Here is a 22,538-nt window from a genome sequence, read left to right on the forward strand (position 1 = left end):
ACGTCTTCACCTACTGAGAAACACTTTGATCTGAGATCCGACGCTGAAGCCGCCCTGAGGGTTGCGAACCCGCATCCGCCGGGTTGAACCTCGCGGGCCGGTGGGGAGGCCGGAACCGGGATCAGGCCGCACCGCGTGCCTCCAGGTGCGCGGCACCTCAGCGGCGGGCCCAGGCCCCGGGTCTTGCCCTCCCCCGCCTCCCACCCAGGGGTGGAGAGTCTCCCAGCCTCCCCCCACCCCCCGCCAAAGTTCCCAAGGGGAACAGAGCCCGGGGGCGAGCGTGCAGATGCCCCCATTGCTTGAGTGGGAAAACACACCGAGTCACTCTCGCGTCGCTCCCAGCACGCTCCAGCAGGCAGTTTGCCTCGGTTCTCCGGCCAGGGACTGACCGGGAAAGCGGGTTGGGGCTGTTGGGAAAAGCTGGAGCTGATGGCGAGATTGCCGCGGCTATAAATCCATCACTTCCCAGGTCAGCTCTGCGAGGCGCTGGGACTAAAGGGCTGGCGGAGCGAATTCCTGGGCTAGCGCGCATGCGTCGGCAGGTAGCAACCCAGCTCTTTATGACCAGGTGAGATGTTGGTGAGCAGGTAAAAAAAGGAGGATTTGCCTAAGCGATTCCAGGGAGCGGGCCCGGCCGAGCCCTACAGCCCATGCCCGGCGGGGACCCGTCGCCAGGAGCGCCGAGCCGCGATGTCCATACTTGCCAAAATGGGGGACTGGCAGGTACGGGGGTTTGCCTTGGATGGGGCTGAGGTGGGCGGGGGTGGAGCGGGGGAGGGGGCCGGGCGGGGGGAGGCGGAGAGCAGGAGCCGTGGCCCAGGGCGGCGGAGTCGCAGGGGAGGCGCGCGGGGCAGCGCCTAGGAGTGTTCCCCGGAGAGAACGCGGGCAGGAGAAAACCGGCGCAGGCGGCGGCCGCGGCGTTAGGGGCCACGCGCGCCACCGGCCGGCCGGGCGCGGGGGAAAGTCCGGCGCACGCTCCACAGGTGGCCCCGGGGGTCACTTGTGGTTTGCGCTACAGCCGCCGCCCCCCCCCACCCGCCCCGCCACCACCCCCCAAGTAGAAACTGGGCTGGATGACTCATTCGGGCGGGGGCAGGGCGCGGGGCGGGGGTGCGCTGCGCTGGGAGGAAGGTTCCGTGCTCGCTACGCCTCCGGTCTCGCCCTGGACCCCAAGGCTGCGCGTGAGCCGGGGCTCCCTTGCACCTGTCTCTCCTCTCGGCTCCACATTTGGGGGAACCGACAGGGCGGCAAGACTAGAGAGGGGCCCGGCTGGACGGGTCGCGCCGGCGAGCGTGTTCTTTCCGGGGAATGCCTTAAAGAGTTTGCGCCAAGTTGAGCTTCTCACTCCGGCTAGTTCCCGAAGCTAGTTTTTTTTTTTTCTTTTTTCACCGCTTGGAGGTGACTGGTGGGGAGCAGTAAGTGGCGAGGGATGCGGCAGAAGGCCTAGATTTGATCGAAACCAACGCCTCCCGACATTGGCCCGACTAGGCCGCAGGCACCGGCGAGGCCAAGTAGACTCCAGATACTTCGCTCTTTGAGCCCGGGGCCCGAACTCGGCCAAGGGAGCCTTAGGTTCAGCGCCCTCCTCCTGCCTTCCAGACATTTCCCTACGAAACCAGGGAGGCTGTGGCCAGGCTGGTGAGGAGGGCAGCCTCTCCCCTGTCGCCGATTTCCTAATGGGAACCGCCGGGCCCTCTTTTCGCCCTAGCCACGGGAAGGCCTCTTGGGGAGAGATTCTGAGTGTGGAAAAGCCTGCCAGCCCATTGGAATGGAAGGCCCCGAACTTCCTAAAGAAAAGCTGAGGCCCTGCTCCTTCCGGGGCGAGTTCTTTCGCTTGTTTCAGGTTCTGGCCACGAGAAGCAAAGTTCAGAGAAGTCCCATCTTCACCTCGCTCTCTGGAGTCGGGAAAAGGAAGTCAACACGATGTCTTTCTTTCCTTGTACCTATTATTTTACCAGCTAGGAGGTCTTTGAAGCCTCTCCTTCCCAGTTAAACCTAAACAAGTGCAACTTCATCTCCAGAGTTAGACTTTGTGGTTTAAGGGTGCAAATCCCACTCCGAACTCAGATCTCAGGCACCCACTCTCTCCCTCTCTTGCCCTGTGGTTCTCAGGGACCTTCTTCATTCTCTTCTCTGGAGGGTGAAGACTGGGGGGCTCTTTGAAAGCCGAGGTCTTTCGGTTTTCTCCTCAAGCCGGGTGAACTTTGCGCAGAAATCCTCTGGGTGAGAAAAGGCCAGGAGTGCAGGCCTGGCCACGGGCTGGGCCTCCAGTGAGCCCCCGCTGAGGTTTGTAGGCAGCAAGATTCCAGCCTGAAGAAGACAGGAGTGAACCATGGGCCTGTCTCTGGGCAGGCTCAGTTTAACAAGCAGTGGGAAGCTGGGATCTCCGGTCGGGCAAGCGGCTTTGGGGTCTGTAGGGGCCAGGTCCTTCAGGTTGGGCCTGCTGGACTCCTGGGGCCCACTTGGTGGTGACCACCACCATCACCGGCGAAAATGGTAGCATCCCGTCTCCCTGGGTGTCTCTTGGTCTCTCTCAGTTGTCTCTGTCCCTCACACAGATAACTCACTCTTTTCCCAACGCCCTTTACACAAGCCCAGGCCAGGCCTAGACAGCCCCCCTACCCCCGCCTGACCCCTGCCGCCAGGCCTGGCGCTGCCGTCCTGGGGTCCCTGGCAGGCCGGAGCATTGACATGCAATGAAGAGGCTTGTGGTGGAAATGACGCTGACACTAGCGCGGTCTCGCTGGCTCCGGGGGCGACGGGACGCTGGCTGGGGCCTTTCTAAAGCGCTCGGCGCCGCAGAGCCCTCGGGCCCCAATCTGCACCTCAAAGGCGCCCTCGGCGGGAAAACAACAACAGTTTAGCAGCCCCGGCGGGTGCGGAGCCAGAGATCCTCCTCAGCGAAGAGGGAATGTGGATAAGACGAGGCCTTTACATGCCTTCCCCAGCCCAGAAGGAGAAAGAAAGCGAAACTTAGCTCCCCATGCGCATTGGGGGCGCTGGCGACGTGAGGGTGTACACTGCCCTGCTCCCAGCCCAGAGCGTGGCCTACAGATTGCTCTCTGGGGCTGCGGCGGCTGCTGGGAGAGTGTCGGTGCTCCAGGCGGCCTCCCTCCCGACGTCCAGCCGCTGCTGCTGGGCGGCGGCCCTGGGGGCAGCCCGCAGGGTGCGTGGCGCTAGGCTGGAAGTTGACCGTTTTTGAGGGCGGAGTACCGTGCCGAGTCTCGAGCTGGGTTCAGCCAAGAGGCTGTGCTGGTGTGCAGATGGGAAAAGGGAGTGCAAGGGAGGGCCTGGCGCCTCGGGAGGCGCCCCCTCTCCCCCCACCCCCGGCTCTGAACCCCCTTCTAGCTCTGGTCGTCTTCCTAACTTAAAAGTTTTGTTGTTGTTGTCGTTGGGAGGACGGTGGTGCTTGTGGCCTACTCTGCCAGGCTTGGGGAATTGGCCGCGGTCTTTTTGGGGGGAGACTTGCCCTTGGGCAGCTTGGGGAGGAGGGGGGTCCCCCTCCTCTCGCCTTCCTTCCACCTGTTAAGCAACGCTCCTATTTGCCACAGCCTCTTACTCTCTCTCCTCCGCCCCTGCGAGGACGCCCTGAGAAAACTGGGAGGCCTGGAGTTTTGCAAGAAACAGGCCTAGACGGAATCAGAGGTCGTTACTAAAGCAACTCAGAGGCGAAACCTACTGTTGCTGGGGGTGGGGGTGGGGGTGGGGGGTTGGGGGTGGGGAGTGGTTTGCAGGATTGCAGAGGGAGAAAGAAGGATTTTTTACGGAGGACAAACGAGGACGCTCACCGGGGGAAATTGATCCCTCTATTTCTAATGATTACATCACATCTTTTTGGGTCGTTCTTTCTTTAAATTTTGTTTCACACTAGGAAAAAAAACACGAAGCCCGAGTGCGGCGTGCAGGCCCCTGCGTGGAGCCGGGGAGTCTAGACTGGCGGACCAGAACCAGGGGGTGGCTCCCCGGCCTCCGGGTTCCGCGCCAGCCGGGCACTGCGCCGCGAGCGCGCTCGCGTTAGTGACAGCACCGAATCATGAAGGAACTCTCCCTGCTTTAATTAAAAAGGGGAATCTTGGGAAAACTGGAGCAGATTAGCACAGCAAAAGGTTGGTTCCCAGCGATTTATTTTGATGCATGCATGACACGGCGCACACATGTCGGTATTTCGGCTCAACTCCAGAAGCGTGCGTGAGCCTCCGTAGGAGTTTCCGTATTCCTGTCCACATCGCACCTAGGAAGCCCTTAGCCCAAATACCACGTTGAATTATCCGTCGGCCCTAGCTTCGTACAAATGCGAGGAAAAGTATTTAACCCCTGGAGCTGTCAAGCAACCTCTTCGGGGTACACTTTTTATTTTACACTCGGCAATTAAAGGATGGCAAACCCCAGCCGAGCGACTAAAGCCGTTTGGCAAAAATCTCCAACCTGGGGATTGGGGGGTGGGGGGCGGTGAAGCTCGAAGCCAATAAAACTCCCGGGGCCCTGCGGCCGGAGGTGGCGGCTACCCGCAGCGGAGGCGATCTTTAGCTGGGCAGAAAATCCTGGAGTGATGTCGCCGGTCTTGGGTTGATGGTTATATTTAATTGAGAAAAGGAATAATCATTTCTGCTAAAATTGGACAGGGCCCGAAAGGACGGAACCGCTGGTAGAGGCAGGGATGGGGGAGAGGTGCTGGGAGAGCTGGGCCCCGGGAGCGGCCGCTCGGACCGTGCGCAGGGCCGGGACGAGGAAAAGAGGAGAGAGACGACGACTCGGGCGACACGGGGCCGGGGGCGCCGGCTCAGCGGCGCGCTGCGGGGCTCAGGGGAGACTCCGTGGGCTCCCGGGCGGGCGTGCTCTCTAGGAGCGAGTTCGCGGCTCGCAGAGGCCTTTATACCTGGGTCAGAGCGGCCGGCGGCAGATTGTGGTGCTGGCGAGCAATTGGACTATTGTTGATATGCTAATGAGGCGATTAGGCTGTTGGTAAAGAGCAGGAAAAGGGAAAAGTTTCTACCATTAGAGGGAGATCTCCGAGCGCACACGGGAGCTCCTTCCCTCCTCGCCTCCTCCTCCTCACCCTCCTCCTCCTCCTCACCCTCCTCCTCTTCGCCCTCCCCCTCCTCCTGCGCTCGCCGCCCGCAGCCGGCACTTTGCGCTTACCCAGAGAGTAGCTCCACTTGGGTGCGAGGCGGAGAGGGGCCAAACCCATTCACGCCGATCCATGAAAATGCTTTGGAAACTGACGGACAACATCAAGTACGAGGACTGCGAGGTAAGCGCGGCGCGGGCGCAGTCTCTCCCGCGGCTGCAGGCTCGGAGCTCCGCTTCCCTCCTCTCCTCGCCGCCAGCTGCGAGAGGAGGGTGGGACAAACTTTGCCCAGCGCAGCGTCCGCCTCTCCGATTCGCCCGAAGAGCGCAGGAGAGAAGCTGGCGAGGAAGGCTGAGGACGTTCCCTTCTTTCATTCTCTTCCTTCGCAGCCCCCTGTCCCACTCCCCCCCTACCCCGATTTTCTCCGGACCAGTTTTGAGTGTGGCTAAGGGTAGACGAACGTGGGTTTTTGAAGTCATTGCTGGCAACTGGGCAGGCGTCTCTGAACTCTGCTTGTCTCTCCAACGAGCTTCTGAGGGCCCAGGTCACCAGAAAGAGAAAGGGAAAACCCCTTTCCCTCTTTAATTCTTTGTCTCTGATCTTTAACATTCTTTATTTCTTCATTCTTTCCTTCCTTTCTACCACTCCTCCACCCAACCCGCTTTAAAAAGGCCCCCTCCCTTTTGGAGAAGGGGTCCGCAGCCTGCGCTCTGAGCGGGGGCGCACCTCCCTGTGAGCCGGTTCAGTTTGAGAGCACTCCTCCCCGAACGGCTGCGGGGCTTCCTCCAGTACCCTGCGTTATTCGAGAAGTTCTAGGCAGCTTCTCGCTCTGTGCTACTGGGTCGGCGCATCCCTGGGGTGGAGGCGGGAGCCTGCTGGCCGCCGCGCCCTCGGCTGCGTGACCGTGGGAATCCCGGCGGGGCTACCCACAGCCTCTGGTGCGCGGAGCCCGCCCGGCCGATAGAGCGCGCCGCCTTGAAGCCTGTTTCAAAACCCACAGTCCCGGGAGCTCCGCTTCGTGGGGCAGCCGGGGAAGCCCCGGGACCACGGGCCTGGCGGCAGCTGCCGCAGCCCCCTTCTAGCCCCCCGCTAGAAAGAGCCGATGAATCACGGGAGGGGGGCTGGGGAGGGGGCCGCTGCCAGAGACTACCTACGTAAATAGTAGGTGGCAGTCCCGGCTTTGGCTCTCCCCTCCCCCCTTCTCTTTCTCTCTTTTTGGCATTTGGAGCTGGGAATGTGGGGCGTAGAGGTCTGTGCGGGGCGCGGCGGGGTCTTCACTTGAAATGAGACTCTGGGCTCGGGCGAACGACGTGTCCCCCGTTCCCTCCTCGTCTCCTCTCCGTGGACTATTTTAATTCTTTTTCCTTCCCCAGTCCCTCCTGTTTCGCCCTTCCTCCCCCTGTGAATGGGGCACGGAAAGACATGCCAAGGGGTTGGTTGCTTAGCTGGGGACTCGTGGCTTGGCTGGTGCGGGGTGCAGAGACTGACTCCATGTCAGACCAGTCGCTTTGTTTTCAGGGCCGGGGGGGGGTCCTTTGCGGACCGGTCGGGGTGACAGCGAGCTCCTAAGCCTCCTCGGGCCGTGGCCCTGGGCTCGGGCATCCCCCTTCTCGAAGGCCGAAAGCCCCGGCGAGCGGGGTCCAAAGTGGCGCGAGGCGCCCGGGGGACCCAGGTGGGAAGCGATGAACTTGCACCCCCATAGGGGGGACCCTGTGGGGGCGCGTCGTGTGCATGTGCGTGTGAGTGAGAGCAAAGGAAAAAAAAAAACGAGAAGCGAGAGGAGAAAGAGGAGAAAACAGAGCTAAGGCTGTTTCAACAACTTCGCGGTGGCGAGCGCCGGAGCAGGGATTTCGGGTTTCCGAGCCGGCTCGGGGCTGTCTAATTATTCCGGGCTCTGCAGGGACATGCAGGAGGCGAGGTGCCGCTTGTTCCGACACCCCGGCGGGCAGACTGGCAGCGGCAGCGGGGGAGAGCGAGCCGTGTCATCCGGGGGTGCGTCGGGCGAGAGTGCCCCAGCCAGTCGGACGGGTTTGCGCCGGGAGCGGGGAGCCCGTGCCAGCGGCGCCCGGGCTGGGCCGCCTCGCGTCTCTGCGCGCCCCGGGCCGCGGTCCTGTGCCTCCCCCCAACCCCCGCCCCTCCTTCGCGAGCCCCGGCCGGGGAGAGCCGAGGGCGGGGCGGCCGGCGGCGCAGAGCGGCCGGTCCCAGGAGGCCGCGGGAAGCAAGAGAGCGGCGGCCCAGGCGAGAGTCGGACCCAGGCGGGGCGCCGGGCCATGGAGAAGCCGCACGGCGGCGGGCGGCCGGACCCCGCGCCCCAGGCCCGGCTGCGGAGCGGAGGAGCCCGTGGCCGGAGAGGCCCGGCCGGCCGCAGCTCGGGGGCCGAGAGCCCTTCAAACGCCCGGCCGCGGTCTCCGGGAGCGCCCGGCCGCGCCGCGCGGCCCCCGCGGCATGCCGAGGTCTGCCCCAGCCTTTTAGGTCTGATTGTCCTCGCTCGCTTCCTCTCCCCTCCCCCTCCCCCGCGGCCTCCCCCTCCGCGCGCTCCGGCGCGGCCCCCTCCCCTCCCTCCCCCTCCCCTCCCCTCCCTCCTCCCCCCCTCCTCCCGGGCTCTCCCTCCCCTCTCCCCACTCCTGGCTCCTCTCTCGCGCCCACACTTTCTTTCTCACACACGCACGCAAGACACACTCTCCCCCTCTCCGCGCGCTCGCGCTCGGTCTCCCCGTCTCCCTCTTTCTCTTTCGCTTTGGCCTACCCTGCAACCTTTTAAAATGTTGCCCCTTCCCTGTGATTCGCCAGCCGCCGCGCCGCGGCCCCCCGCGCGCTCGCCCGCTCCCTCTCTCGCCCGCTTTTTGTCTCTCGCGCTGCCTCTCCCCACCTCCGATTTGCTACACTGAGGCTCCCGTCAATGGACTGCATTGAGAGCCGGCTCCGGCGCGAGTTGCCTCTCCGCTTCACGCTCGATTTCCAGGCATTCTTCCCTTATTAAGTATTCGTGTAATATTAATAGTCATGAATATCTGCTATTAGGAGGCTCCAGGAACGCTGCCCAGCGCGGTTATTAGAAGCTCAAGCGAAGCCGCGGCTCAGAAAAGAGGGGGAGACACGGATTAAGGAACACGCGCGCACACACACAGACACAGACACACACTTTTCTTTCTTTCTTTTTTTTTTTTTTTTTGCTTTTTTGCCTTTTCGGGGTTGTTTTTTTTTTCCCCCAATTTTTTAAGGAACTTTGAATCCTACCCGATCGCGGCAGGATAGAGACCGTGGGTTCGACCAGCTGAAGGCGCCGCTCGAATCGGTGGTTCAAGTTCGGATGGACCAGAGCAGGGCTCGGGCGCCCGGGGGAGCGGCGGCGCGGTGACCGGAGTCCTGGGTGGCGCGGGGCGCCTTTTGTGTGGGGCGCGCTCGGGCGGCGGGGCAGCCGGGCTCTCCGCGCTTGCTTGTTGTTTTCCACCCTGACTCGTTACCCCAGACTCTTCGCAGATGTTAGTTCACAGTTTTTCAGCTATGGTGAGTCCCATCCCCACCCCCACCCCTGCCTCCTTAGGAATCCTAGTCTGGAAACCTGGGGCTGCGGAGCGAGACCTCGGGGTCCTCGTCCGGTTTTCCTTCAGGGCGCCCGCCTTTCCTCGTTTGCATTTCCCACCCCCTCCCCGTTTTTCTCCCTCTCTTCCATCCTTCAGTCGAACGCGGTCCCCCCCTCAGCCCCGCGCGACCTCGCCCGGCTCGCACACCTACCTCGCCGCTACTTCCCCAGCGTGTTTTCTCTCCGCGTTCATCTGTATTTCCTCGCCTCTTCACTTGCTCCCGAGACGTGCTCAACATCTGATGCTTAATCCGGATGTAGGAAAAACGCTGCCCGGCGTGCCCCTTCTTCGCCCCCGGGGCCCAGGGCTGAACCTCCGAGGGTTCGCATTCCCTGGAATCAACTCCGTTCGCTTGTTTTGCAAACGAATTGCAATAGAGGAACAGAAGTCAGGCGTTTCTTCTGCCCTTTGGGGCTGGGGTGGAAGGGGCGGGGGCCTCCGCCCCGGGGCGCACCTCTCTTTTAAACCCAATATAAGGCTGAATCTTTGCATTTTAAACCTTTACTTGAAGTCCCCCTCTTCCTCGTCGCTCTCATAAATCGACTCTGTCCAGAAAAAGGCTCCTAAGTGAGGAAGCGGAAAAGACAGCCCCCAATCCCGCAGTTAAAAACCTTCTTTGAGCTGGTAATTTAAACGTGGGCTTTCCTTACAGCCCCTCTACGAAATATGTTTCTATTTAAATAGTCATGAAATGGTAATGGTCTTTGAATGGACATGATTTTACCCCCCTCCAAATAAATGGAACAGGGTAAACAATAACGATGTGGCGGGCAGGTTCAAACTCAGGGACAGAGAAAAGGCCGCTTCTAGCTGTTTAATATATTTACTAGGAATTTTAATTTTGCTTAAGGGAGGTTTCCCTCTGCTGCTGAGCGGGCTGTAGTCCGGGTTCTGCCTTTTTTCCCCCTTTGCAAGAAACGCCTAAGGAGAGTCTCTAATGCCCCCTCGATTGGCATCGGTGAAAATTCCCTATGATTGGGGAAGGAAGGGCCCGTTTCGCTTTTGGAGAATTTTCTGCCAAAGCCGCGCGGTGGGTTGGTTCCTCGCGGCGGCCTGCGGCCGGGCCGGGCGGTTTCGCACGCAGCCTGGCGGAGTGGCCCGACGCCTGATGCCGTCTTCTCTCCCCTTGGCCTCGCTCTCTTCCAGGACCGTCACGACGGCGCCAGCAACGGGACGGCACGGTTGCCCCAGCTGGGCACTGTAGGTCAATCTCCCTACACGAGCGCCCCGCCGCTGTCCCATACCCCCAATGCCGACTTCCAGCCCCCCTACTTCCCCCCGCCCTACCAGCCTATCTACCCCCAGTCGCAAGATCCTTACTCCCACGTCAACGACCCCTACAGCCTGAACCCCCTGCACGCCCAGCCGCAGCCGCAGCACCCGGGCTGGCCCGGTCAGAGGCAGAGCCAGGAGTCTGGGCTCCTGCACACGCACCGGGGGCTGCCCCACCAGCTGTCGGGCCTGGATCCTCGCAGGGACTACCGGCGGCACGAGGACCTCCTGCACGGCCCCCACGGGCTTGGCTCCGGACTCGGAGACCTCCCGATCCACTCCTTACCTCACGCCATCGAGGACGTGCCGGTAAGAGGCCGCGCGCGCGCGCGGGCGGCGGGAGAGCAAACGCTGTCCCGGCTCACCCACGCCCGGGAAAGGGTGCCCCCCTGGAACGTCCAGCCCCGGGGACTGGGCTTTCCTCCTCCCCTCTGGTTACTTTCTTCACATCTCCTTTTGTTTTATCGGGTGGACCCTTTGAGCACCCACCGAGCCAACCGCATGCCAAAGATTCAAAAGTAGTTGAGAGTTCGGCCGGGAGAACAATGGTTCGCAGAGCTCCTTCAAACAATGCCTGCGTTACCATTTATAAATCAGACTGGTGTCACCGTGGACGCTACCTTCCCCTCTCGGCGACAGTAAACTGTTTCGATTATGAGAGGATCTGATTCCACCGCTATGTCTGACGTAGGGGTTTCTCCCAGTCCTGAAAGACGTGTTAGAGTGGATCCAAAGAGCTCATTTAAATGCCCTATCGATTTAAAAGAAAGTGTAAAAGACACACGAAGAAAATTATTTTGGCCGGATTTTATGAGTGCTAGGGGATCTTTGAAAGTTACGTGTGTACCCTACCCTGATTAAAGAATACTAAGTGGCAAATCCGAACAGGAGGACATTAAATGCAGCCTTTTTTCTCTTCCTAGGGGTGCTAAGTGCTGACCTCATAAATCATTAGCTGGGTTCCCAACGCCCATCAAGACCTGCTACACCCCCATATTACTTTAATGTTTTGAGACAATTGGGCAATGCAGTCTTTGAGTTCTAATTCAGTTATCAATAAATGCAGTTTTCTATGATTTCTAAATAAGCATGGTATTAGCACATTTACTCTTTGGCAATGCAAACCAGGCTATTGATAATTTGAAAATACTTTCTGAAATTAAATTTAAACCAGCATCTCTGCTTCAATTCTACATATTTATGGTTTCCTCACAACCTTCCTGAAATGGAATTAGAACAAGCCAATAATTTTATTAAAGCTGTAAAGGCTCTGTTAATGCTGCTTTTCTTTGGAGAGGAAATGTATCTGGATGTGATTTTTGCTAAAATGCTATTTCAAATTACTGCATCAAATATTGCAGCAATATGTCCGTTGACAGTTTAATGATTACTGCATTAGATTGCAAAGAAAATGGTCAGATGAACTTACCTGCTTGCTTGGTGAATTTAAAACATTATTTAAGTTACATAGGGAAATAGAAAATTTATTACATCTCTCATTTGGCCTAGTTAATCACTGAAATTTGTTGGTTATGTTTAGCAGCCTAGCATGGAAAGCAGGAAAGTAGGCATTTGATCCAGTGTGGGGTTTAGTAAGTCTTGTGTGCATGCATATGTGTGTATTTTCATACATGGTTTTAGAAACACATTACACAGTGTGTTTCTTGGAAAGTAAAATGAGAGGTGGAATAGTTGGGAGAAGGGCCATTAAAAAACAAACTTGGAAGTTGTGACCATTTGATCTTCCCCTTCCCGAAGAGTCTCTGAGTCCTGATCCTAGTCTGCTCCTTGGAAATATTTGAATTGCAAAATAACGTTGCTAGCTTTTTAAACCTACTGTGAATTAGAATTGCTCTACTTTGCAAAAAATTGCAAAGTGGCTGGTGTGAATTCTTAACACCTGTATAGTCTCTCTTTGTGGTGAAATTGGCCTACAGGAGAAATTAACCAAAAGATCGAATAAAAACAAGGAAACCCAGTTGCTGCTCTTCCCCTTTCCTCCCCCAACCTTTTAAGAGAAAATTCTTTCAAAGGAATTTGGGTCAGGAAAAGGGTTGTTTTCAATTTTCCCATTGCTGCAACAGTTAACCTTTAATGAGAACGAACGCCAAATATTTAAGAAAATCAAATCGATGGTGAAAATTATTTAATCATTAATATCTCAGTGGGGTTTTAAACTTAACAGTCTTCCCTGTATGGACAAGGTCTAGAAATAACACAAATAAAAGTATTATGCCACACTACATTTACTTTATGGGTTTAGGGTGCATGCATAAAGGGATCATATTTCCCCATATAGTTAAAACACAAGAACTGCAGCAGTAGTCATTTCTGAACATTTCTCAATTTAATTATACTTAAATCCAGAAGCACTTTAGGCAAGTTACAAATGAGAGCATTGAGTATAATAAAACCTGTAATAAAGCAACTTAGTACCATCCACCCGGAATCATTGCGATCAGGCACAATTAACAGGAGCATAAATCCAAGACAGAATGGAAAATGTTCGAATCAGTATTATTGTTGGACAAAGACTAGAGAAGGAAGTAATAGTTTTTTTAAATGGTAATGTCTGCGTTTGGTAACGATTGCGAAATCTTCTATCTCAGCAGCCCTGGTGCTAATTTGTAAACACAGCCAGACATTATATTGCCTGTCAGTTTCTGCATTAGAAAACATGATTTCATTTTACTTTCTAATCACGTTTTGACTGTAGCACACGTATACCCACCCATCTGTAAAAAAAAAAAAAAAAGGGAAGAAAGAAGGCCACACTAACAAATCTGCTGTTGGACACAGCAAGGAAACCTCAAAGGCTGCCCCCTCCCTTCTTTTTATCGTTTTCATATCCAATTTGATATTTGATATTCAATTTAGACAGTAGTCCTTAAATTTTTTGTTTGTTTCTCTGTAAGTGAAGGTGCACAAACACGTTAGCTCTTTATCACATCACCTAAAACGTTTTCGGGACTCCCAGGCCACTCCCGCCTCTGTCATTTCTATTGTGTTTCTCTGGTTTTTGCTACCTGAACAGTGGAATCGCTGAAGTCCGAAGCCGCTGAGGCGCCAAACTAAAGCTAGGTGTATTTTGAAAGGTTGAGCAGGCTGTGAGAAAGATTAGGTGTTCCCAAACTCGATTTAATTTCCAAAGAAAGTTTTGTTCCCCACTCCCACCTCCTTCAAATGTGGATTATTTGCTGGGGGTAGAGAAATTGGCTGTGGGTGTACAGTGAAACCTCTTGAGCTGCAAAGCTCCAAATTCCAATAAGCCAAGATGAGATGTTTATATATAAATGTCACCAGATGGGAGGGGGGATTTCGATTCTACGCCTTCCCCTCCCCCTATCTTGCGCGAAATATTCATTTCCTTTTGTTTTGATTATACACTTACATCCATGTGTATCCTTTTGTTGCAGCATGTAGAAGACCCGGGTATTAACATCCCAGATCAAACTGTAATTAAGAAAGGTAAGCCATTTCCTTCTGCATTCCAAGCATGTCCTTACAGGCACAGTGTTATTTAAAAGAACTTGCAGAGGTGTATTTATTTTTTTCAAGTAGGATTTCCTAAAGGCTCAGAATTATCGAATAGATAGGCATAGAACAGCAATGCTCAAATGATTTAGTAATGGCAACAGGCTAGCTTTGTTCTGATTTATGACTTGACCATTTAATTTAGTTTAATGATATCTGGACAAACACATGAAATGTGTAATAGTTGAGCAGATTTGGAAGTGGCATTTCAATTTTGAAACAGCTTTAACAGTTTAGTTAATCCACTGCCTGAGTGGCCATGAGTGTTATAGGAAGCGCATCATGCTAACAACGATGCAAGTAATTCAGTATTAATAAGGGGGCAGATGATAAAGACAGCACTCCTTAGCAGAGGGGGGAAAAAACCTTTCAAGTTCTTATACTGAATTTCTCATTAGGTGTTGAAGGGTTTTTTAAACTTTGTGAATTAGGTTAGCAAAAATTTGGCTTTTGGTTAAAATGAGCCTCTTGAAGATGTCAGGTTTATTAGCATAACTGTTCTGAGCAGAAATTGTTTTTTAAAAGTGTCAAGTGATTTGGATAGATTTGTAATTTATGTTGTGTTTAGTGAGTAAAATAAAGTTTACTGGATTAAATGCTATTCACAGCAGCTTTCCCCCCCCCCCCCCACTTGGTTATAGTGGCAACGTTACATTTCAGGATTCAAGGCACCACCAGAGAATGATGCTATATAAAACTGTTCTCATTTCTAACCCCAATCAGTATATTGTTAGCGAGTTTAAAGTTTCATTTTTGCATCTGTGAAGTCTTTGTCACGTCAAATTAGATGTGCAAGGGATAAATCTTAAGAGATGCTCTTTCCAAGTCGACATGATAATTGGCTCTTTTATTAGTAATCTCTCAAGAGTTCGTTTAACTCCTATTGTCTCTATTAGCCTCCCCAGAGCTATTAATGTCACAAGTGATCTATCCAAAACCTAGAGACCCCCCCTCCCTATACGTCTAAAATATCCCTATTAAAGAGAGTACTGAGATAAGCATATATTATGTAGTATGTCTCCATGTGGAATTTTAATACAAATGCATACTGTATTTAAATGGTTGTGAATGCATCTGAATTATATTGGTGTTAGAAATGTAACGTGTTGGTCCACTTCCTGCTGGCCTTGAATTTTTTTTTCCCCCAAGTATGGGGGAATCCAACAATGAAGAGCTTGTGATTTAAACTAGTAAGAATATATCCTCCCCCCAAGAAGGCGCTTAAGCGTAGGGACTGTTAACTCTTTGCTCGTCAAAGAACACATTGCTAGTATTCCATGGTAGGCCTGTTTATCCGTTTTTTTTTTTTTTTCAATTCAAAACTGGGCTTGGCATGGACTTCCAAAACCCCTTTTCACAGATAAACGTAAAGGGGAGGGGGGTAAGGAAAGGACTATTTATCAAAAGGTTGGGGCGTGTGCGCTGTGTGACACCTTGAATCCACCACTTCTCGGCTTGGGTGCCATGACTGAGATGCTCATTTTTACAGGCAGCTTTAGCCGTGGAGACTCTTGGCTGATTTTAATTATGGGTCTTTGAACAGTTTCTCCCCAACACTGAAGAAGCCCTCGCCTCCCCCGCACCCCACCCTGAATGCACACGGGGCTTTTTTTCTCGGCTCTGGGCCCAGTGTCCTCCGATGCGGAGAGGCGAGAGGGTCACCGCCTCACCAGCACCTCTAAACAGCACCCCAGCGGTTAAAGGGCGAAGGGGTCCCGGCGGAAGGACGAGCCGGGCTGGCGGGGCGGGGTCACCGGGGGCGGGGGGGGGGGGACGCGCCAAGGGGCTCAGGCTTCCACTCCCGACAGGGATGGAGCCGGAGGGACTAGGGGAGGTGGGGAAGGAGCCATGGGATTTTCGGGGCTGGAGGAGAAGCGGGTGAAGGGGGGTTGGTGGCGGCGCAGGCCTGGGGCGAGGGGCCCGGGGCTCCACAGGGCTCCCCGGCGCCCACACGCGGCCTCCCCATGTGTCTCCGCAGGCCCCGTGTCCCTGTCCAAGTCCAACAGCAACGCCGTCTCCTCCATCCCCATCAACAAGGACAATCTCTTCGGCGGCGTCGTGAACCCCAACGAAGTCTTCTGTTCAGTTCCGGGTCGCCTCTCGCTCCTCAGCTCCACCTCGAAGTACAAGGTCACGGTGGCGGAAGTACAGCGGCGCCTCTCACCGCCCGAGTGTCTCAACGCTTCGCTGCTGGGCGGAGTGCTGAGGAGGTGAGGCCCGGCATGGCCCCGCCCATCCCCGCCCCGCAGCCGTGAAGAGCGGGGGGGCGGGGGGAAAGCACTGCGCCTGCGCCGGGGCGGTGACGCCAACAGGCTTCGCGCCAGGGCCCGCCCTCCGCGGGAAAAGAAAGGGGCGGGGAGAAAGAGCGTAGAACCGAGTGGGTGGGAGCTGGGGGTGGGGTGGGCGGGGCGAGGCGACGCGCGCCTGCGCACTCCGCCGCTTTCCCGCCCGCGCGCGCGCGCGCTCCGTCGTTCCAGGGGCGCGCGGCCGGCGTGGCGCGCTCACCCGGCGCTCGGCCGCCCCCCGCCCCTCCCCGCGCGCACGCGCAGCTCGCTCCGCGGCGGACTCAGTCCCGGCCGCGGCAGCCGCGGGGCGCCGTGCATCCGCCTGTTCCCTCCTCGCGCCCGTGTCGCAGGCCTAGGAAAACTTCATCTCGGGCTGCTCACTTTGCCTTGCCTGCATGCAAGGTCTCTGATCGCAGAGGGCTTGCGGCCCTTGAATAGGGTTTTAAGCAGAAGACGATGGTTTTAGAGTCAGCGCGCCACGCCCCCGCGTCCCCGTCTCCCCAGGCTTCACGGGCCCGAGGGACTTGCACTAATAATTCGGATGCGGCGCGTCCGCACGTGCCAGCCTGCGTGCACGGCACGGTTACGTGCGTTTTGTGCGGTCGCTACCTACGACTGCATGTTGCTTACGTGGTCAGGAATTCTCATCTCAACACGCGCGAGGTTGGAATGATTCGTTTCCTAGATAAGGTTTTATGAGGGTCAGCGAGGTGAAGCACCTTCCCTGAGGGCAGTTTGTTCCTCCTATGGGCTTTTTACTTCTTGGGGTCCCAGCCAGGGTTGTGTGTGGTGGGTCTTGCGTTGAACGGTCCCAGATATTTCCTACTTCTTTCTAGTTTTTAATAAGAAAGTGGGCCCCACACTTCATTCTTTGACGTGTATACATATAGCTGTATATAGACCCGGAGTTCTGCTGTGATGGGTATATCCTATACAAAGGCTTACAGAACCGTTTTTGGACAGATTTTAGCATCAGCTGTTCTACTCTTTTCTTCCTCCTTCACAGTCATTTGCTGTCCCTTTGTAATCTTTCACTGACACATCTAAATCTGCCGCTGCCTCTTCCTACCCCTTCCCCCATCCCCAGTATTGGAGACTGTTTACCTAGGGGAGTATAATCTAATCCACACAATTAAAGAGCACTTGAGTAGGGAATAAAATCTGAAATTAATTAATTTGCTGTTTTATTTAAACAATTTATCTTAACCACTTTCTGATTATGGGAGTCTATTTAGACATCTATTTAGAACCACCTCCACTGTCTCTGAATTCAGTGACATTTGTAAAGGCTGATATCAACTTTTGACATTTCCATTTAGGCTGGTGACATGGCATGTAAACAGTTGGTGAAATGAATTTCCCACTGGGGCTGAAGCCGAGCAAGAAACCTGAGAGTGATGATAACTTTGGTTACTCTGAACAGGCTCACAGCAGATCTAGCAAAGACAATTTAAAGACCCCATTGGGATTTGTGTGATTGTAACAACAGGGAAAATATACAGTAATCAGTTGAACTCAAAAATACTTCACACCCTGGAGATGAGAACTGTGTTTATCTGTTTGTGGTTCTTCTTTAGAGAGTTGGGAAATCAAAACCTTCTAACCTGCCACCATAGTTGCAGTAATAAATGAACACAGAGGGTGCTTTACAGTCTAGCAAGTATGCATCTCCTATGATCTTTCCTTCCCAGGTTTCCTTTCCTTATATATCTAGGGGCCAGGATTCTTAATTTTTAAAAGCGAATTTTAGGAAGTTGTCAAAATGAGTACAGTGGGATGCAGAGCAACTGAATGTTTTCTAAATCCATTTCTCACATATATTTGTGAAACAGGGCGAAGTCTAAAAATGGAGGAAGATCTTTAAGAGAAAAACTGGACAAAATAGGATTAAATCTGCCAGCAGGGAGGCGTAAAGCTGCCAATGTCACCCTGCTCACATCACTAGTAGAGGGTAAGCGAGTTCCCTTGCTAACAAGAAGGGAAGTTTCTCCTGGGAAAGTGGATGCTATTCAATGGCCAGATGTTTGGTTATATTTTGTGTCAATTGTGCAGTTTCATTTTTTTCCAGAGAACGTAGCTGGAAGTGAACAGAATTCTTGCATGTGAAAAAACTATTTGCATTTAGTCCTGTCCTCCTTTCCTCTTCCCCTCTGCTACCAAATTACACCCCCTGCCCCAGCCCAGTTTTGACCTAAACAATGTGAAAATTTAAGAACTGCATACTCTTCAAGTTCCTGTCTCCTTTATGGAGCTCAGCAGTAAATCACTTAAGCTACTCTGACATCTGCGTTTGAGAAATGCGTGACCATTACTTCCTGAATTAATTTGGGAATCTTTGACCTGCATCCTGATTTAAGACCATCCTGAAAGCTCAGGGTTATATGCCCTTTCAGGTTTTTGTTTTCCAAACATATGCTCCCTTATCTCTCATTTAATTGTGCTTCTCTACTGGAGAGGAAGAAAAATGAACAGTTTTAGACTTTGAGTTATTTGGATAGGAAAAGGAAAAAGAAATAAGCATTGCAAAAAGTTTCTCATGACAGTTTTTTTAAGCGTGCCCTCGCACACACACACACACACAGAGGCTTCTAAACCCCTCAAAACAAAAGCTCACCCTGTCCTCACTCCCTTTCGATATATGCCACAGTCCAGTTATGGTAGTCACATTTGTACCTCCTCCAGATCCTTGTTAAGTTTGTCTGATACTAAATTGGCTAAAGTTTGGGTGTGTTGGAATGAATGTATAATTCTCTTGCATTTTCCTTTGTGTTCTCTTGGAAATGTATCATGCCAATAGGAAAAAAAGGAACTTAAGTTATGGTGCACATTTCAAAACCACCATTTATATTTAAAGATGGCACTTTATCTTACTTATATCTTGTATTTGAGAAGATATTGTATAACAGTTCAGGTTCTCACATTGTAAATAATTTTTAAAATATTTAAAAACACAAATTTGAGGAGAAATCCTGTGAACCACTTGTTAATGGTGTCAAAAATGATAACTCATGTAACTGTTAAGGAATAAGCGATCGTTCAGTTGCAGAAACTTATCTACAGTAGCACTGTATTAAAAATAATACCGGTGCCCTGGGAACCCACCATTCAGACCCGAAAGCAAAAAATAGTAGTAATGATTTTGGGTGTAGTGTGCATGGGTCTGGGGGTTGAGTCCCATAGCAGGGAGGCAGTTTCTGGAGAACTGTTATTGTTTGTGATCCGCTCCATTTTATGGAAACAAGCTCCGCGGAGAGGGCTTTGATGCTCTAATTGGCGCATGCGTTCTTCCGGAGCTGGAGCTAATGGCAGGAAGCCCTGCAGTAAAAACCAACTGGTTCAGGAAATTAAAACCAAAGATTTGAAAATCAACAACACAGACAGACTCAGTGGAGTGACCCTCAAATCCTCTTGGTTAATCGGTTTGGATGAACAGATAATTATATGCGATAAAGTTAAAATGTAAACCCTGAGTCGTTCCCTTGCAGAAAAGCTCAAGAAGTAATTATGAATATCATTTTATGAACACGTTAATAGGTGTGAGGCTGGGACACAAGAAATGTTTTAAAAGAGAAGGTGGGAGAATGTCATCAGGGTGGGGGATGAGGCTGTGTGGGGAGGTGATGGAATCTACATTTTCAAATCATCTTGGCCTTCTAGGGTAAGTGGCCATTTTCCCTGAGAAATGCATCTGCTAGAACCCTACAGAGAAGGAAAGAAAATGCCTGAAGTGGGGAAACAAGTCGTTTGTGTTTCCTGCGACAGCTGGGTTAAGAAAATAAGGGAGCTGGAAGTCTTGATCCCAGCTTTTTTCATTCTTTTGCCCTCTCCTTCCTCCTTTTGCCAGGAGAAGCTGTCCACCTAGCCAGGGACTTTGGGTACGTGTGCGAAACCGAATTTCCTGCCAAAGCAGTAGCTGAATTTCTCAACCGACAACATTCCGATCCCAATGAGCAAGTGACAAGAAAAAACATGCTCCTGGCTACAAAGTAAGACATTTACCTCTTCGGGGTCTCTGTGTCTCACTGTCAAAGAGAAACATCAAAATCGTCTTTGCTCTCACTTTTGGCCTCTTTTCCTTTTGTGTTAATCAGTTTTGTTGTTGTAAACGCTGAAATTACAACACAATCTTATAAACCATGATGGGGCTTAAAGAGGAAATACAAGGAAGATTATGAGTGTGTATTTCCCTCTTTCCCCTCCCTTCTGCCCTACCTTCTCATTAAAAAAAAAAAAAAAAAAAGAGCATGTATGGGAATGGGGTATAGTGGGGATGTGAGGGAAGCTGAGTGTGGCTTTGTGACTATTATTTTAGGAAAACCAGAACCAAGTTCTTAAAGGAGTGGACAGACTTGCCTGTGTCAGTTTTTGTCTCTTATCAATAGGTTCTCCAAGGGCAAGGATTAAGCTAGTGGCTTGCAAAATGTTCGGGTCAGAAGCTGGCCTAGTTTCCACCCTAATCCCTTCTCCCATTTCTTGCCTTGCTTTCTCGACCTCCTCAAAAGTGCTGCACACTCACAGCCCACAAGTTCTAGCCTACAGGCGAGATGTCAAATCAGTTTCAAAATGGCCCAAGTTTATATTCCCATTGGTGCCTGGGCTGAATAGGCTTCTCCAGGTGGTGTGTGAAAAGAAAATGACTGTTTTGATATGTTTTCTGGAAATTAAAAGGCTTGTTTGGAAGCCGGTAATTATCAAAGATGATGTCCCAGGAGGGCTTGGATCCAGAGGGCAGAGGCTGAGGCCTCTGGCTGGGCACTTTCTAGCCTGGGGAGACATCAACTGGCCTTGGGGGAGGCAGCCGGCCAGTACTCCCCATTCTGCCTCCCTCGTGTGGAGCCCCCTATCCAAAGCCCCCACCCAAGTCTGCTGCTGCCTCGGGAAGGCCCCAGCCAGTCCTAGCTTCCCAGATTCAGAGACTGAGCTACCCCTGTAGGCCTCATTGCCTGTATTTCAACTTTTCCCTCTTCTCTTAGCTTCCTAAGCACACCCACACTCACAGTTTTACCTAGACATTTTCTTTTGGTGGCGGTGCGTGGGGGGCGGTGGGGCGGTGGGGGTGGGGGTGGGGATGCATGGGAAAGGAGGTGGCAGGGGAGATTGAAATGTCTATTTCTGCTTCCCCAAACCACTGAATTATCCCCACACTTGGGTATTCAAGTGCCTTTTATTTTTTAAGAGTAAAGCAATCCCAAGAAAAGTTTTGCCTTCCTTGTCCACACCCACCCTGATGTGAAGGTGAATGAGTGGAGAATTCATGCCCCCAGACCTCAGACTGCTGAGGTCACGCTGGAAGGTCAGGGAAGAGGGTCTCTACAGTATTTTGAGCAGGACAGCTGATGGGTGCAGGCTATTGGCTTCGGAAGAGATGCTTGTGTTTCTGACTCCCTGCCTTTCCTACTCACCTTCCTTTCTCTCCCGATGGGTGAAGTGTCTTCCTATGTCAGGGATGCCTGGTGTGAGTGAGAAATGGGGGTTAGAAATTTGGTTCAGGACTTCCCTGGCAGTCCAGTGGTTAAGACTCTGTGCTTCCACTGCAGGGGGCACCGGGTTCGATTCCTGGTGTGGGAACTAAGAGTCCACATGCCACAGGGCACAGCAAAGGAAAAAAAAAGTTTGGTGCAGCTGAGAGGTGAGAGACACACAGGTGGAAAGAGAGAGGGGGGCGTTAGTGGAAGTGTGTAAGGAGCAGGAGATGTGTGGATGGCTCCTGAGAGGTGGCTGGGTCTCCCCAGCTGTGCCCTGCACCCCTGGTCTGTCTCTGGGGCCCTGAGTCAGGTCAGCTGTCCTGCAGACAGAGCTGGTTGCAGAGAGGAAGGTCTTGTCTCGCTGCTGGTTGTGCTCCCACGGAGCCTCACCCCCTGTCTCTCTGCCCTGCTTGCGCTGCAGACAGATCTGCAAAGAGTTCACCGACCTGCTGGCCCAGGACCGATCGCCCCTGGGGAACTCGCGGCCCAACCCCATCCTGGAGCCGGGCATCCAGAGCTGTTTGACCCACTTCAACCTCATCTCCCACGGCTTCGGCAGCCCGGCAGTGTGCGCCGCGGTTACGGCCCTGCAGAACTATCTCACCGAGGCCCTCAAGGCCATGGACAAAATGTACCTCAGCAACAACCCCAACAGCCACACGGACAACAGCGCCAAAAGCAGTGACAAAGAGGAGAAACACAGAAAGTGAGGCTCTCCTCCCGCCCCGCCCGCCCCGCCGCGCGCGCCCGCCCACCTCCGCCTGCACCTCCATCCCCCCACCGCCCGCCGCCGGCAGGTGACAGCGCCGGGGACCAGCGACCCTCCACTGCTGCTACTGCCGCTGCTGCCGCCGCCGCCGCCGTCGCCTTCGGTCCGGAGGCCCCGGGGCCCGGGGCCACGCTCCACGGCGAGAGGGGCGACCCCTCAGGCCCCGGCCCCGACCGCCCCCATGAGCATCACCTCCCCTTTGCCCCCGCCCCCGCCCCCGCGTGGAGCCTAAGAGAACCGAACAGGCCGTGAAGCCAGCAAAGAAAAGTTCTGTCCGATTTGTGAACCTTTTTTTTTTAATCCAACAAATCAACCACAAAGACAACAAAGAAATTAAAAACTTTTTTTTTTTTTAAGAAAAAAAGAACGTAAAAATTAAAAAAAAATTCTATGAGTTTCACAGGATGGAATCACCACCTTCCTTACATATTTCAGTTCAGATTGTAGCCATACTTAAAAAAAAAAAGGCGAAAAGGATCATGACATTTTTATCAGTATTGTGAATAAACTTGAACACACAGAAGTTCCATGTCTTGTCTTCAGTTGTAAAAGTTTTCCCTC

At 53.3% G+C, this 22,538-nt stretch overlaps 1 protein-coding gene across 4 annotated transcripts in view; it reads left to right on the forward strand.

The window, feature by feature from the left end:
• The first annotated feature begins 422 nt into the window (after window positions 1-422).
• Window positions 423-22,538, forward strand: part of TFAP2A (transcription factor AP-2 alpha) — a 22,895-nt gene continuing 779 nt past the window's right edge. The window contains exons 1-7 of one of the 4 annotated variants that reach the window (XM_069562613.1): window positions 423-723; window positions 9,799-10,233; window positions 13,341-13,392; window positions 15,437-15,668; window positions 17,576-17,694; window positions 19,588-19,729; window positions 21,630-22,538. The exon at window positions 21,630-22,538 is cut by the window's right edge and continues 779 nt beyond it. In XM_069562613.1, coding sequence (XP_069418714.1) covers window positions 691-723; window positions 9,799-10,233; window positions 13,341-13,392; window positions 15,437-15,668; window positions 17,576-17,694; window positions 19,588-19,729; window positions 21,630-21,918 — 1,302 coding nt within the window. In that variant the 5' untranslated portion in view covers window positions 423-690 and the 3' untranslated portion in view covers window positions 21,919-22,538. Of the gene's footprint in view, window positions 724-4,991; window positions 5,252-7,257; window positions 8,576-9,798; window positions 10,234-13,340; window positions 13,393-15,436; window positions 15,669-17,575; window positions 17,695-19,587; window positions 19,730-21,629 lie in introns of those variants that run through there. The other 3 variants (XM_069562612.1, XM_069562611.1, XM_069562614.1) reach the window with 3 other exon arrangements.

The sequence above is a fragment of the Ovis canadensis genome, chromosome 20, assembly GCF_042477335.2.
Source record: "Ovis canadensis isolate MfBH-ARS-UI-01 breed Bighorn chromosome 20, ARS-UI_OviCan_v2, whole genome shotgun sequence".
Taxonomy (NCBI): Eukaryota; Metazoa; Chordata; class Mammalia; order Artiodactyla; family Bovidae; genus Ovis; species Ovis canadensis.